The sequence below is a fragment of the Piliocolobus tephrosceles genome, chromosome 4 (genome assembly GCF_002776525.5).
Source record: "Piliocolobus tephrosceles isolate RC106 chromosome 4, ASM277652v3, whole genome shotgun sequence".
In the NCBI taxonomy this organism is placed as follows: Eukaryota; Metazoa; Chordata; class Mammalia; order Primates; family Cercopithecidae; genus Piliocolobus; species Piliocolobus tephrosceles.
The window spans coordinates 37,503,731-37,516,819 of NC_045437.1; the positions used below are offsets into that span (position 1 = coordinate 37,503,731).

Genomic DNA, 13,089 nt, shown 5'->3' on the forward strand with positions numbered 1-13,089 from the left:
GGGAGGCTTTGGGGTGTGGGGATGGAGGGTAGAGAGCGGATGGCCTACGGCCCTCACAAGGATTGCTGTAGTTGTCCCCTCCAGGCACTCGCCCACACAAGGTTGGTTCACATTTCACTGACACTCACTGAGGACGAGCTGTTCACAAACCAGCCCCTGGCCAAAGTGCCAGCGAGGATATCAAGGACAGAGAGGACTCAGCTCCCCGTCAAGGTGTCGCCTGGGCTGTGGTCTCACCTGAGGCTCATTGGCTCTTTGCTTCTTCAAAGCCAGGGGAGACTTTCTTTAGGCAGGGCCCAGTCCCTCTCATAAGAGCTCTCCTGAATAGGTCGCCTGCCCATGATCATCACCTATTAACTCCAAGTCAATTGATGAGTAGCCTAACTGTGGGAGCGACAATCCATCATTTCCACAGTTCCACGCAAGCATCTTGGGGGCCTTCGTAGAGTCCGGCCTACCACAACCCTGATCAACTCTAACTTTCAGTCTCTCCCACCTCCATATGATACCTCCCCAAAAACCAAGTTCGTTTTCCTAAAATGCACCTTCTGTCCCGTGCTATCCCAACTAAAGGTTATGCCGCAGTCAGCTGTGTGCCTAAACAATGAGTCAAACACTCAGGATGAGGGGAGTTCTGTTCTCAGAGAGCATAACCGTATTTTAAAATTCCTATTTATAGTTCTTGAAAATCCTGTGTTCCTGGGGTCCAGGGACCCTTTGCCATGACTAAGGACCTAGGCTGGGGTACAGTTGATGGTGTGGGTGCCCAGGGGGACTGAGGAAATTGTCAGGCAGCTGCCCTTTCCAGTGGCCACTCAGCATGACCCCAAGCAGCCCACATCTTAGAAGAGATAGCAGGGAAGCCATGGAACTCTGCGTCGGAATCTTCGGTAGCCAGTTACTCATAAAAGACCACATCAAAAAGTTGGTTTGGGTGTTTTTGTGTATAAGGTGCCAATGACTTTAAGTATGAAATTCAGATATCAAACTAATGCCAAACACTTTTGTTTGACTTTCAGAGTTATCCATTATTTAATGAAAAGTATGAATATAGAAAAATGTCCAGAATACAGAATTAAATAGTTCAACCATACATTGGGATTTCATATATCCATGAAAGAGTACCATAGAAGTGTTCTATTTATATGAAAAGATTTTCAAAATATGTGAAATAAAAATTCAAGTTCCAAAAGAGGATCTACAATTCCCTTTTATGTATGCACACATATACATATATATAAATAGACATGTACATATATATACACACATTCACATAGGAAAATATTTCTGAAAGGATAAAAAATAAAATGTTGAAAAGACCTAATGCTGCATAAAAAGATTGTGTGGGCCTAGCATGGTTGCTCACTCCTGTAATCCCAGCACTTTGGGAGGCTGAGGCAGGCAGATCATAAGGTCAGGAGTTTGAGACCAGCCTGGCCAACATGGTGAAACCCCGTCTCTACTAAAAAATACAAACAATTAGCCAGGTTTGGTGGCATGAGCATGTAGTCCCAGCTACTTGGGAAGCCAAGGCAGGAGAATCGCTTGAACTCCGGGAGTTGGAGGTTGCAGTGAGCCGAGATCGCACCACTGCACTCCAGCCTGGGTGACAGAGCAAGATTCTGTCTCGGGAAAAAAAAAATAAAAATAAAAAAAAGATTGTGTGATTTCTTTTTCTTTACCATTGATTTTCTAGTTTTTCTTCAGTGAGTATTTTTTGTTCTGTCCACTCAGGATATCACCTCTTTTGGACCGACTGGTCTTTCTCCAACTCTTGTGAAAATGTCCTTTGAGTAGAACCTCTGTCCAGCCACAGGACTGAACCAGGGATGAGCACATGGCAAGCCAGGCCAGAGTCCTCACGGCGAGCTGGGGAGGATTCTCCTGATGGCAAGGCCATAAGCTTGGGTGAGCCTGGACCATGGGCCCAGATGCTTGACGAGGTCTTGCTTGAGGGAAGAAAGTTTTGTGTATAAGGAAATATGTGTTATTTCCGGGTGGAATAGGAGACTACAGTGGTGTGGCTTGAGAAACATGCCAGGGCTTACCTGCCCACGAAGTAGATGCCTGAAATATCAGAGCCAAGACTATCTTCCAGAGAAGCAGATACGCAGTTTAGGGAAGAGGGACGGGGGCCAGAATGGATCACTTGGTCATACAAGTTGGAAGGATACAGAGAACCTGACTCATAGAAAATGAAAACAAGGTTCAAATCGGGGAGAAGATGGCAGAGGGCGGAGGTGACAGACAATGGGTAGAAGGACTCTAACCTGTTGTCACTTCGGATAAAGGCCATTTATCTCCCATCTACTGTTACCAAAGAGATAAGAAGATAAGGGTAAATTTCTGTCTAGGGAGAACAAGGTGATTGCATTCAACACATACTTAAGCATCTACTACAAGGCAAGATGGCCCAAATCTGGGGCAGGAGCTGCTTTGATCTACCACAGGGAGCCTCCCATCCTTGTCCTTAACCGGGGTTCCCTTGTTTTACACACTCTAAGACTATCTCACAAGGGATCACCCCCTGTAGGAGCACCCTCTGTAAAACAGCATATTTCTGATACCCAGGGAAACACATTAAACCACGTTTTTCTCAAGGTGCATTTAAAGAATATTTATCAAGCACCTGAGATGTGGCAGATCCTAAACTAAGCTTCATGGATGTAAGAGCCCGAGACATTGTTCAATTCCCATTCCCAGATCAAGCGTTAGGATTGTGCTTGGTGCCGTGGGGACACGCAGGCCTGGGAAGGCACAGGCGATGCTGGAGGCGGCTTCTCTGAGCCAGCAAGGCCTAAACTGGGCCCTGCAGATGGAAGAAGTTATCTAAGTGAAGCCCCTGCGTTCACTCTGGGGGGACAGATGCCATGGCTCCCCTGCAGGCCCTGTGTTGTGCAGCTCCTCTCTGTGTAACTGGGAGAGATGACCTAAGGAGCAGCCAAACAAGTGCAGAGGCATTGATACCTTTAAGGCCTTAGGTGTTCCTGTAGTTTCTCAAGAGGAGGCATGGGTAGCAAACATCCACTCTGTTGGGAACATGATGTACTCTGTCTAATCTTCCCTAGTCCTGCAAAGGTGGGCATGAAGAGCCACGTTTCAGAGATGAGGACACGGGGAGAGGCTGAATTTAACTCTCCAAAGGTTATCCTGGTAGTAAGTTGTGATGCTGGGCTGGGAGCCAGGCCTGTGAAACCTCCCGCAATGCAGTGGCTGACTCAGAAAAGGTGTGTGAACCCAGCCTCAGCCAACACAGGAAAGGAAAGGAGTGACAAGGGCAATTGAGGAAATTAGACTCTAGGTTCCATTCTGAAGGTGGTGTGTTGCCTGCACTGGTAATTGGGCAACTTAGGACTACGAGGGTCCATCTGTTCTCAACACTCTGCTTTCTCAAGGCTTTCAGACTCTGGCTTGCAACAACTCCAAGGATGTTGCAGGTGAGGGGAGTATGTAAGTGCCTCTAGAGGCTCGACCTCGAGCAGAGTTAAGGCAGGCTGAGGGCAGGAGGGGAAGAAAGATTTGTTTGAGCTAAAGCTTGACATTCATACCTTTTGAAGGTTTGGAGACAGAGGTTCATACACTGAGGTTGCATTCATTTTAAAGTTATTTCCACTTAAAAGTTTTTTTTTTGTTTGAGATGGAGTTTCGCTCTTGTCGCCCAGACTGGAGTGCAATGGTGTGATCTAGGCTCACTGCATCCTGCACCTCCCAGGTTCAAGCAATTTTCCTGCCTCAGCCTCCTGAGTAGCTGGGATTACAGGCGTGCGCCACTACGTCTGGCTAATTTTTTGTATTTTTAGTAGACACGGGGTTTCACCATGTTGGCCAGGCTGGTCTCAAACTCCCGACCTCATGATCCACCCGCCTCGGCCTCCCAAAGTGCTGGTATTACAGGCGTGAGTCACTGCATCTGGCCATCACTGAACAGTTTTTATCAAGATCATCCTCAAAAGCGTTTCTTGTCTCTAATCTGAAACTCATCACCCAGGGATAAATCATCTCCAATTTAAGCACAAATCAGTTCAAGGCATCTCTTGTTACTTTAAATTCCCTGGGACCAGCACAATGAATATTTTCAATTCAGTTTTATTGTTGATCACTCAGGGAGAAAGCTAGTAAGATCAAATTTATAAGCCACTCAAAACAAGCTATTATAGTTTGTTTTGAAGAACTGGTTTGTAAGCTAACATTTTAGTTGACATTGAATACATTTAACATTTTTTTCATACGTCTCTATCTTTTCCCCCAATAATCTCATCATTCTTCTCTGATCCTTTTTAAAAGTTCCTGGGGTTGAGGGTGTTATACATCCTGACTCAAGAACTCACCATCTGGAAAACAAGTTATGCACTGAGAATCCCCAGAGGACAGGCCATATGTATGTACTTCCTCGCACTTAAATACTAACATATTTTTCACAATTAAGTTGGTCTGGAGTTTCTTCTGGTTAAATCCAGGCCCATTCATGTTTCAATCTGGCTAAGTCTAGGCTATACGTATGACTAAGGACTTAATTTATCCATTTAAGAACATCTATTTACAATCACTTTGGCCAGCGCGGTGGCTCACGCCTGTAATCCCAGCACTTTGAGAGGCCAAGGCAGGTGGATCAGGAGGTCAGGAGATCGCAGACCATCCTGGCTAACACGGTGAAACCCCGTCTCTACTAAAAAATACTAAAAATTAGCCGGGCGCGGTGGCGGGCACCTGTAGTCCCAGCTGCTTGGGAGGCTGAGGCAGAATGGCGTGAAGCCGGGAGGCGGAGCTTGCAGTGAGCCAAGATCACGCCACTGCACTGCAGTCTGGACCAGAGAGCCAGACTCCGTCTCAAAAAAAAAAAAAAAAAAAAAAAAAGATCACTTTACACTCTAAAATTACTTACTGGTTTTGCTAAATCTGACTGTATTTCCTAATAGGTTGAAATAAAATTTTGATACATTCTCAGAATCTTCAGGAATGTTTAAGCTATTTTCAGAGGACATAAACTAAAAACCATTAAAGACCAGTATTTATTATTTATTTGCCAATGTTGGATTCATTCCCACTATTTGATTATTTTATGCTAACTTCTCAGGTAAACAATAATGATTTAATGGACAGATGGATGTCACACCAATGGCACAGCAATGTATTCAAATGTTACAAATACATCCATAGTGTTATGTGATTGCTTTACAACCACTGCATTTCTTACGGGATAGAACAAAAAAATACGACGACGAAGCAGACGCCACTTCTCTTAAGTGTGTAACATGGGGAAAAACCCAATAATGCCCAACTCTGTCAGTGTAAGATGTAAGAAAATATATTTATTTTTTCCATGACAATACTATGATAAAATTGTTAAATACATGCATGTTTTAAAAACAGACATAAGTAACATCTTTAGAGTTAACAGCCAAGCATACTAGTTTTACATTTATGGTGTTTAATAGATTACTTATTTTCTATGTTTTTGCTATAATCATGTTTTCCAAAAGATACAGAAACTAAATTCTGAAATTATACAATGATATAAAGTGTCCAAATTTCCCATTCTAACAGCAATTTAATATCCAAATTTTCACAAAGCAGGAAATGCTTCAGTTATCATCTAAGTGGAGTTGTTTTATTCCATATTACTCTCAGAATTGTGAATCAGACTGAATCACACACACATACTTCATCTATAGTTTTCTTCCTGTATATGTGTATTTAAATGTTTCCTTATACAATTAAACATGATTTTAGGTACAGCACATCACAACTGATCATTCACCTTAAAAAAAAAGTCTGTAGTGGTAACATTTCAAGAAATGAAAAAGGGAAGAGTTTGGGATCCGCAGTTTCTCCCTATCTTCTTTCAGCGACATTTACAAGCACTTGACCAAACAAAAATTAGTAAACAGTTACTAGTATTTATAAAAAACTTAAAATATTTAACATATAATACTCACTTTTAAAAAAAACATTCATTCTACAAACATTCTTATAAAAGACAGAAACTTATATCTGTTCACAGTATGTGTATTTTGTAAACAGTAATTCACTATAATGCAATTTTGAAAGTAAAAACAGGTAATTTCCTAGTGTTATAAGGACCTTGACTTATGGCCAGCTAATGAAAGAGAAGAAAACTTAACATTCTTACTAGGAAAGTTAAGTATTTTGAAATGATTTATTTTACCTTTCAACATACCTTTAAGGTGGTACTATTTTAAATCTAGGATGTCTATCTATCTAGGCCAATCTTTTGCAAGCAATTCTGAATTAAAATATATTTAAGAAAAAGCCATGCTCTTTTTTGAGAAAATAACAGGATAAAACAAATGCCAGGAAGGGCATCAATCACATAATACCTACACCTCCACAACAATGAAAGGCTTCTTTTTCGTGTTGTCTCCTGCTACTCACAATGTTATATTTTTCCTAAATATTATGTTGGAAGGAAAAATTAAATGGAAGGAACCACTAGTTTATGATATATTAGAAAAAATGGGAAAAAGTATTTGGAATCAAACCGGGAGAAGAATGTTTAACAAAAATTGTATGAAAACCATTATTCGGTGTTCTTTTCTATGATCAACTGCAAAAACACTAACACTAATGTTAAACCTAACAGTTAACTTTTCCATGTTATAAATGAAAATTGTATTACCACCTAGAGATATTTTGATCTTTTATAATACGCTACTGGAATGTTCAGGAAAATAGTTCAGAAGTTGAAAGTTACCCATTTAAAATGGAATAATTCTAAACGAAAGTACACTTTAAATGCGTAAGGAAATTCAACAACTTAAGTGAGCCATTCAATCTGGTGTGCAAAGTATTTTAGTCTTATGTGCAACACACAGGATTTATGTTGTTAGCTTTTTTTTTTTTTTTAAAGTTCTGATTGGCTACTGTAAAGGCAATCTTAGAAGACACATGTAAATATAATATAAATCAATTTTCTTATCAAGTAGACATTTTCTCCACTCACATCTCTTAGTTTTTGGGGTATTCAGTCCCAGCAACCAAAAAAATAATGTAAATTATTAATATTTTGTTTCTGGTTAATGTTCAGTTTTTCTTTTATAAGAGCTGCTTTTGATTTATTGTTCTATGGTTCTTTAGCTAGGCACTTACACGTAAAAACATTCAGCGTTTCCCCTTAACACACTACTTTTAATTCTCATGAAAATGTCGCACAGTTAGAATTTGTCTTGCATAGATAAATTCTGTTTATAACATGGACTCTGATAATCCAAATATTAACATTCCTCCTAATATAGGGAAAAATAAGCACCATTCATGGCTAAAAATAATAGAATCCTGTCATCACCCAATATCGTAAGGATCTGGATATATTCTAGACCAAATCACACTCCCTGAAACATTACCATGTGCAATAAAGCCTGACATATTAGCCAACTAATTGAATGTTATCCTTAATCCTTTACATTGGCACTAAAAATAGTCCGTCTGTAATAAGCATGAATGTGACCATGTAATAATTAACAGCATAACTGAAAAGGAATAAAAAATCTAACCACCATAGCAAAATAAGGGGTTTAAGTATTATTAATGGCCCTGGAACATAATCCATAAAGATATAAATGAACCAAATTCAAGCCAAGTAATTTCCAATGATATTCTAAGGCTAAGTCTAAAAGATGAATGTTCTGTAACTTTGGCCATAAATCATTTTCTTCTATGAAAATTTTCTTCTAGAATAAATAAGATGGGCATGACAGCATGAAACTTCATTTCAGCAGGAAATAAAGACTTAAAATAAATGCTTTCAAGAAAAAGTTTATCAAGAGAATGAGTTCTGAATTAGTTAACCTCACACATGGACACACTGTCGGGCAGAACACACGCTGGCTGGTACAAACATGCCCCAGTTGCACACCCATCAAATGAGAAGTATGAACACTTAAAATTATGGAGAAATAAATATCTAGTGATAACAGGCACGAGCCCCTCCTCAGTTTTCATTCAAACCGTGCAGTCACTTCCAAAGTAGATTTGAATCTTTGAGTCAATAGTCTCAGATCTACACAACCTAGATTTTGATGTGTATCGCCCTTCAGGAAAATTCTGTTGAATCTGTGACACTCTGGGATAGGACTCGGTCAAGAAAATTAGTTACTGAGCTTTCACGATGTGTTTAGTTTTTGTAGCTAATAATCCCACATTTTACTCTGAGATGCCCAATTCTACACTTTCAAAACAAGAAAAAAGGCATTTCATAAAATGCACACAAATTTTAACATAATTCAAAATAGAGAATAGCAAAAATAACCTTAGAACAAAAAATTTTATCAGATTATATACCTGAGCGATAGAAAACTTTGAGACAGTGTTTTCAAAATATTGACATGTTAATGAATATTTTACTTTCAAAATACCATAAAATTGATTTTAAATTCCCTTTGGAAGAAAACATTCCCTGGTCTCCTTCACTAAATTACAAATAATTACCCAAATACAAAAAGGACTTGTAATGTTTGTTAAATATGGACGGCATGAAGACAATTAAGAAACTACAGGACTTATTTCCAACAAGAATACAATGTGCATGAAGTTTTGAAAATGTGACTTTTTACCACAGTTTCTGAGAGTGTAATAGTACTAAATGTTCTAAATGTAATCTTTCAGATCCATGAGCCGTGAAAGTAATGCTGGTTTGGAAAATGAGGTTGATACTTCCTCTCTTAAACTTCTCAATGAATGGCTGCTTCTGTTTCTAGGCTGCAGGAACAAAGCACCTCTATCACATAAGCACATAAACACACAACTCAACTATCCAGACACTCAGGGCCACAGTCTCAAATCCAGGGCTGTATAAATTCAACAAGCTGATGACCTAGATTGCACACATGTGCTAATCTATGCAATATATGATTCACAAGTTCATCTAATGTTAAAAGTCTAGCTAAGTCTTTAATAATGTAATATTAAATATTATTTATTTAAAATGGTCACTCATAAATGAGCCCCATAATGACCTCCATTCCTTGGAAGGGAAGCTTGATTTGAAACTAGCTTGTAAGTGAATTGACTTGTAAGAGAGGTAAAAATATGTCTTACATGAATTACTATCCCACAGATATGATGGAACATAATGCTAGTTTGACATTTAGATTTTTCTAACCAATGACTAGGCTTTCACTGAAGAGGAAAAGAGGGATTTCCCAATTATTTTCCCAGTCAGTAAGGGCTGGAGAGAACACATCTAGCTCTGCCTCTAACTAGTCCTTAATTGTCACTTCCAAGGGAGAAGCCACAAATCTAACTGGACAGAGCACAATCAGTATGAGAACACCTTGTAAATGCAGGCATGCAACCAGCACTGACAAACAGTGCACATTTACCAGTGTCTCAGACAACTGGACATGTGACTAATCTCTCCTTCCCACTTCCCTCCCTTCTTCCCGTGTTGTTGCTCTCCCTACACACACAGGTGGAGTGGGAGGAGAGGTAATATCCTGGGATCTGCACAAGGGTCTAGCTGTCTTCAATTCAATGAGGAAAAAGAAGGAAAACCGCTTTGGCCTCAGACACAAACCACACTCTTTTAAGCATACAGCAACTTATAAGGAGCTTGCCCAGACTCAATAGTGTTACTCTGCTTCTCATTAAGCTAGTCATCCTTGTGTATGAAACTCCAGAAGTAGGGGAAAGGTGAGTGATATTCTGCACGTTTTTCATACAGAAAAAACAGTGAAGTCTTGCAGAGAACGAAAGGACTTAAGAGCCCCAGTGATATTCATCATTAGCCAAACAATTGAGTCGTTATATAGGTTAGAAAGGGCCCTGGATCCAGATGGTCACAGTTGAAATGCATATATATTGACAGACAAAGATCAAACAATCTCTTCTGGCCTTTTCTGGTTATCTCAGGTTAGTGTCATTTAGAGCAATAAACGTTTACTGTAGCCAACGCCTATCCTTGTCCTGGACAGATAAAGTATGGGATTGATACATTTCAACAGGGAATAAGGCAGGAGTTGAGGGCAAGCAGACTATGGTAACAGCAAAATTTGGTAGGGAGAGAAGGCAGCCCCAGATCTGATGTCTGGGGTGGAAGCTAAGGGAATGAGCCAGAGAGGATACAAAGGAAGACAAGAGAACACTATTTAGGGATGGCTCTGATTGGATATATTTTTCATTACTGAACATTTCTATGAACTATTATATAGTTTTAATATACTATGTATGTACAAAATGAATTGTATTTCACTCCAAATTTCCACAGATCATAAAGCTCAGAAATTTAGCTGAATCCTAGCAGTTAAAATCAGGATTCATACACAGATAACATAAATAGATTTTGTCCCTTGTCACTCTGGCTTTTTTCCACAACATGGTTTTTTACAATATGAGCTTCAAAAAAATTAATTGATCCATTATTTGCAAATACAATACAGAACCTCAGATGATAAAAAACAAAAAACCAAAAAACCAAACAAAAAAGGCATATCTTATTTGGACACTTAAAATTTTCAAGTACTTTTGCCTTAACTATGAAAAGGTAAAATACACAGGCAACCTGAGGGCAAGGAAAATACAAGATATACTTTTTAGTTTTTTCCTTCTGCTTTTCCAAGAACCACAAGCACTCCAGACATCGCTTATGAGAAACAAGGGTGGGCAGAGAATGCTGTGCTGAAGGCACCCAACTCTGCACAGCTCACCAAGCTATTGCTGCACCTGCAACACAGGTATGCCCGTGGATTCAGATCGGTTTATGACAGTTACTAAGAAATAGCCCTTGGGTAACTGTTCCTGTAAGAAGCATTCTCTCTTTAGTTTTATATTTAAAAATGTGAGTACTGGATCAGATCATCTGGCGTGATGAAAAGACTCATGAGCAGGAGGAACATCCACTAGGAGGTGTCAAAGATCACCACTGCCTGGGTAGCCAGGCTCAATCGCATGGTCTCCTCAGGAGGAACGAAACTCAATCAGAACAATATGGACAGCTAATGCTGTTAGATATTGCTTAGTAGTCATCTCACATAGTAAATCACTGGAATTATATGCTTATGAATAATATTGAATTTGCTCATATAAAGCTGTCACTATCACAAAATAAAATGATTTAAAAGAAACATGGGTCTATAGTCTTAGAAATGTAAATTTTAAATATCAGGGCAGGCAATTGAAATAATAGAAGCAAGCATAAAAGCTAAAAAATAACGAAAAGGCTTGCAAAACCTATCACAGCAAGAAAACATGATTATGATTTGGGCTGGTCAGTGTCACACTTGTTTTCAAAGTTTGTACCCCTGAGACAACTGTTTGATAACCATTATACAGTAGGCACAGAAATCAGCATACTTTATCAAACAAAACACTAAATCACTGTCGCTACATCAAAAATTATATTAATTTTTGTGAATGCTGTGGATAGAGGAGAATAATCTTAGAAGTTTTTAAATCTGTGCTTGGTTTTCATCTAGAAAGGAGTAAACGTCAGGCAAATCATCACCACCTGTTACTTGGACATTTTCTCCCTGGCCTGCAAATCCACTTGCAATTCCACCACGTATACATATGAGAAAACTACAAACAACAGAACAGAAAACAGTTGCGGCGGGATTTGTTTTACATGTATGTACAAGTAGGTATTAGTCTTGAAATGCTTCTTGAAGGTAGAGTACGTGAGAATTCTTTGGCTTGATCACAAAGAGCTCCAAATCTTGAGTTTTGTGGACTGAGGATTCTGAGTCACTATACTTTGGCTTTTAGATTACATTAAAAGCACATGAACACTTTTAGTGTAACTTAACATGTAGTGAAGTTCACCTCCTAACAATACTTCACAGGATCCCTCCAAGAATGCCCAGTGCTGATGTAGCAACACTAGCAATAAGAGCTTATTGAGATGGCCGACTGAAGTGACATGGTGACACTGTTAATCGTTTGGTTTGTTCTGAAAAAAGTTTGTAAAGGACCATCCTCCTCCATTAGATTTAGGAGAGTCTTCATCTTTAGGAGGAATCAAAAATTGTCGGGAATTAATGGAGCATGGACTTCCAAATGAGACAATCTCACTGTTGCTGTCTATGGATCTAGGAGAGTCTGGAGACACTAAATTCCATGTAGTTACATTGGCCTGAGGTCTGTAACCCACAGTTTCCTCTAAGTCCTCTTCTGCGGCTATATCTTCCATAGTAGAATTAATGGGGAGGTGCATCTGTGGTTTATAGCCTGCTCCTCCTACAGGGTCATTTTCTTGTTCTTCTTCTGGTTTTGCTTGAGGCTGATACATCGACTGAACATCAATGTAAATGACTTGTGCAGTCCCTCCAGCTTCATCTGCTGCTGGGTTTGGTATTTCTTCCTCAATGATGGGTGGACAATAGGACACAACCACATGGTTTTCAGGCTCTGCATCAGAGCGATCTTCAGGACGCTCAGCTACTGGGGAAATTATTTCTGTATCTTCTATTTTAGGAAATGCTGATCGAGTTTCCAGAACCTCAACATTATTTGGGGTACAAGGATTCATTTCCAATGTTTTAAGACCACTGCTTCCCTAGAAATAAATTGAAAAATGGTGATTAAAAATAGCACTAAATGCTACTGCAATGCTCCTCCTACAAACAGGGGCACCTTTTCCCCCAAATCTGCTTGTAAACAGGTGCCTCTACTACTCTGCATTTCACACTACAGAACAGCCACTTTTTTCTTCTATATCAGTATTTTCCTTGTTATTAATATTTGAGGGAGAAAAAAGAGCATGGTATAATTTAAAATTAATAATTTTAGAAACTGGGATGTTTCAAAGTATACTATCTTCCCAACACTTTTTACTTAGAATGACATTTGCACGTTAAAAACTTTTCACAAAAGATTAAAAAAACAAGCCAGCACGTCAAAGATAAATGTAAGAAAATAAAAGATTACCTCACAGACACTCTTTTGAAACTGTAACGCTTTACAGTTTTCTGGATTTGGAATATCAGGGTAGAAGGTTTCTTTAATCCTTTAATAAAAAAATTATTAAAGTAAATTTAATAGTTTTAAGAATATTAGATAATAAGTTAATAAATCATTAGGCTTATTTTGAAGTATTTATGAATCCGTTAATGAACATCTGACATTCAAATGGAAGCT

General features: G+C 39.0%; 1 protein-coding gene across 4 annotated transcripts in view; it reads right to left on the minus strand.

Moving 5' to 3' along the window:
* Nucleotides 1-5,289: 5,289 nt before the first annotated feature.
* LIFR (LIF receptor subunit alpha) overlaps nucleotides 5,290-13,089 on the minus strand; it is a 114,476-nt gene continuing 106,676 nt past the window's right edge. For all 4 annotated transcript variants that reach the window (XM_023216488.2, XM_026455963.1, XM_026455962.1 and 1 more), the window contains exons 19-20: nucleotides 12,880-12,958; nucleotides 5,290-12,508 (exon numbers count right to left, since the gene is read on the minus strand). In XM_023216488.2, the coding sequence (XP_023072256.2) occupies nucleotides 11,885-12,508; nucleotides 12,880-12,958 (703 nt within the window). In that variant the 3' untranslated portion in view covers nucleotides 5,290-11,884. The remainder of the gene's footprint in view (nucleotides 12,509-12,879; nucleotides 12,959-13,089) is intronic.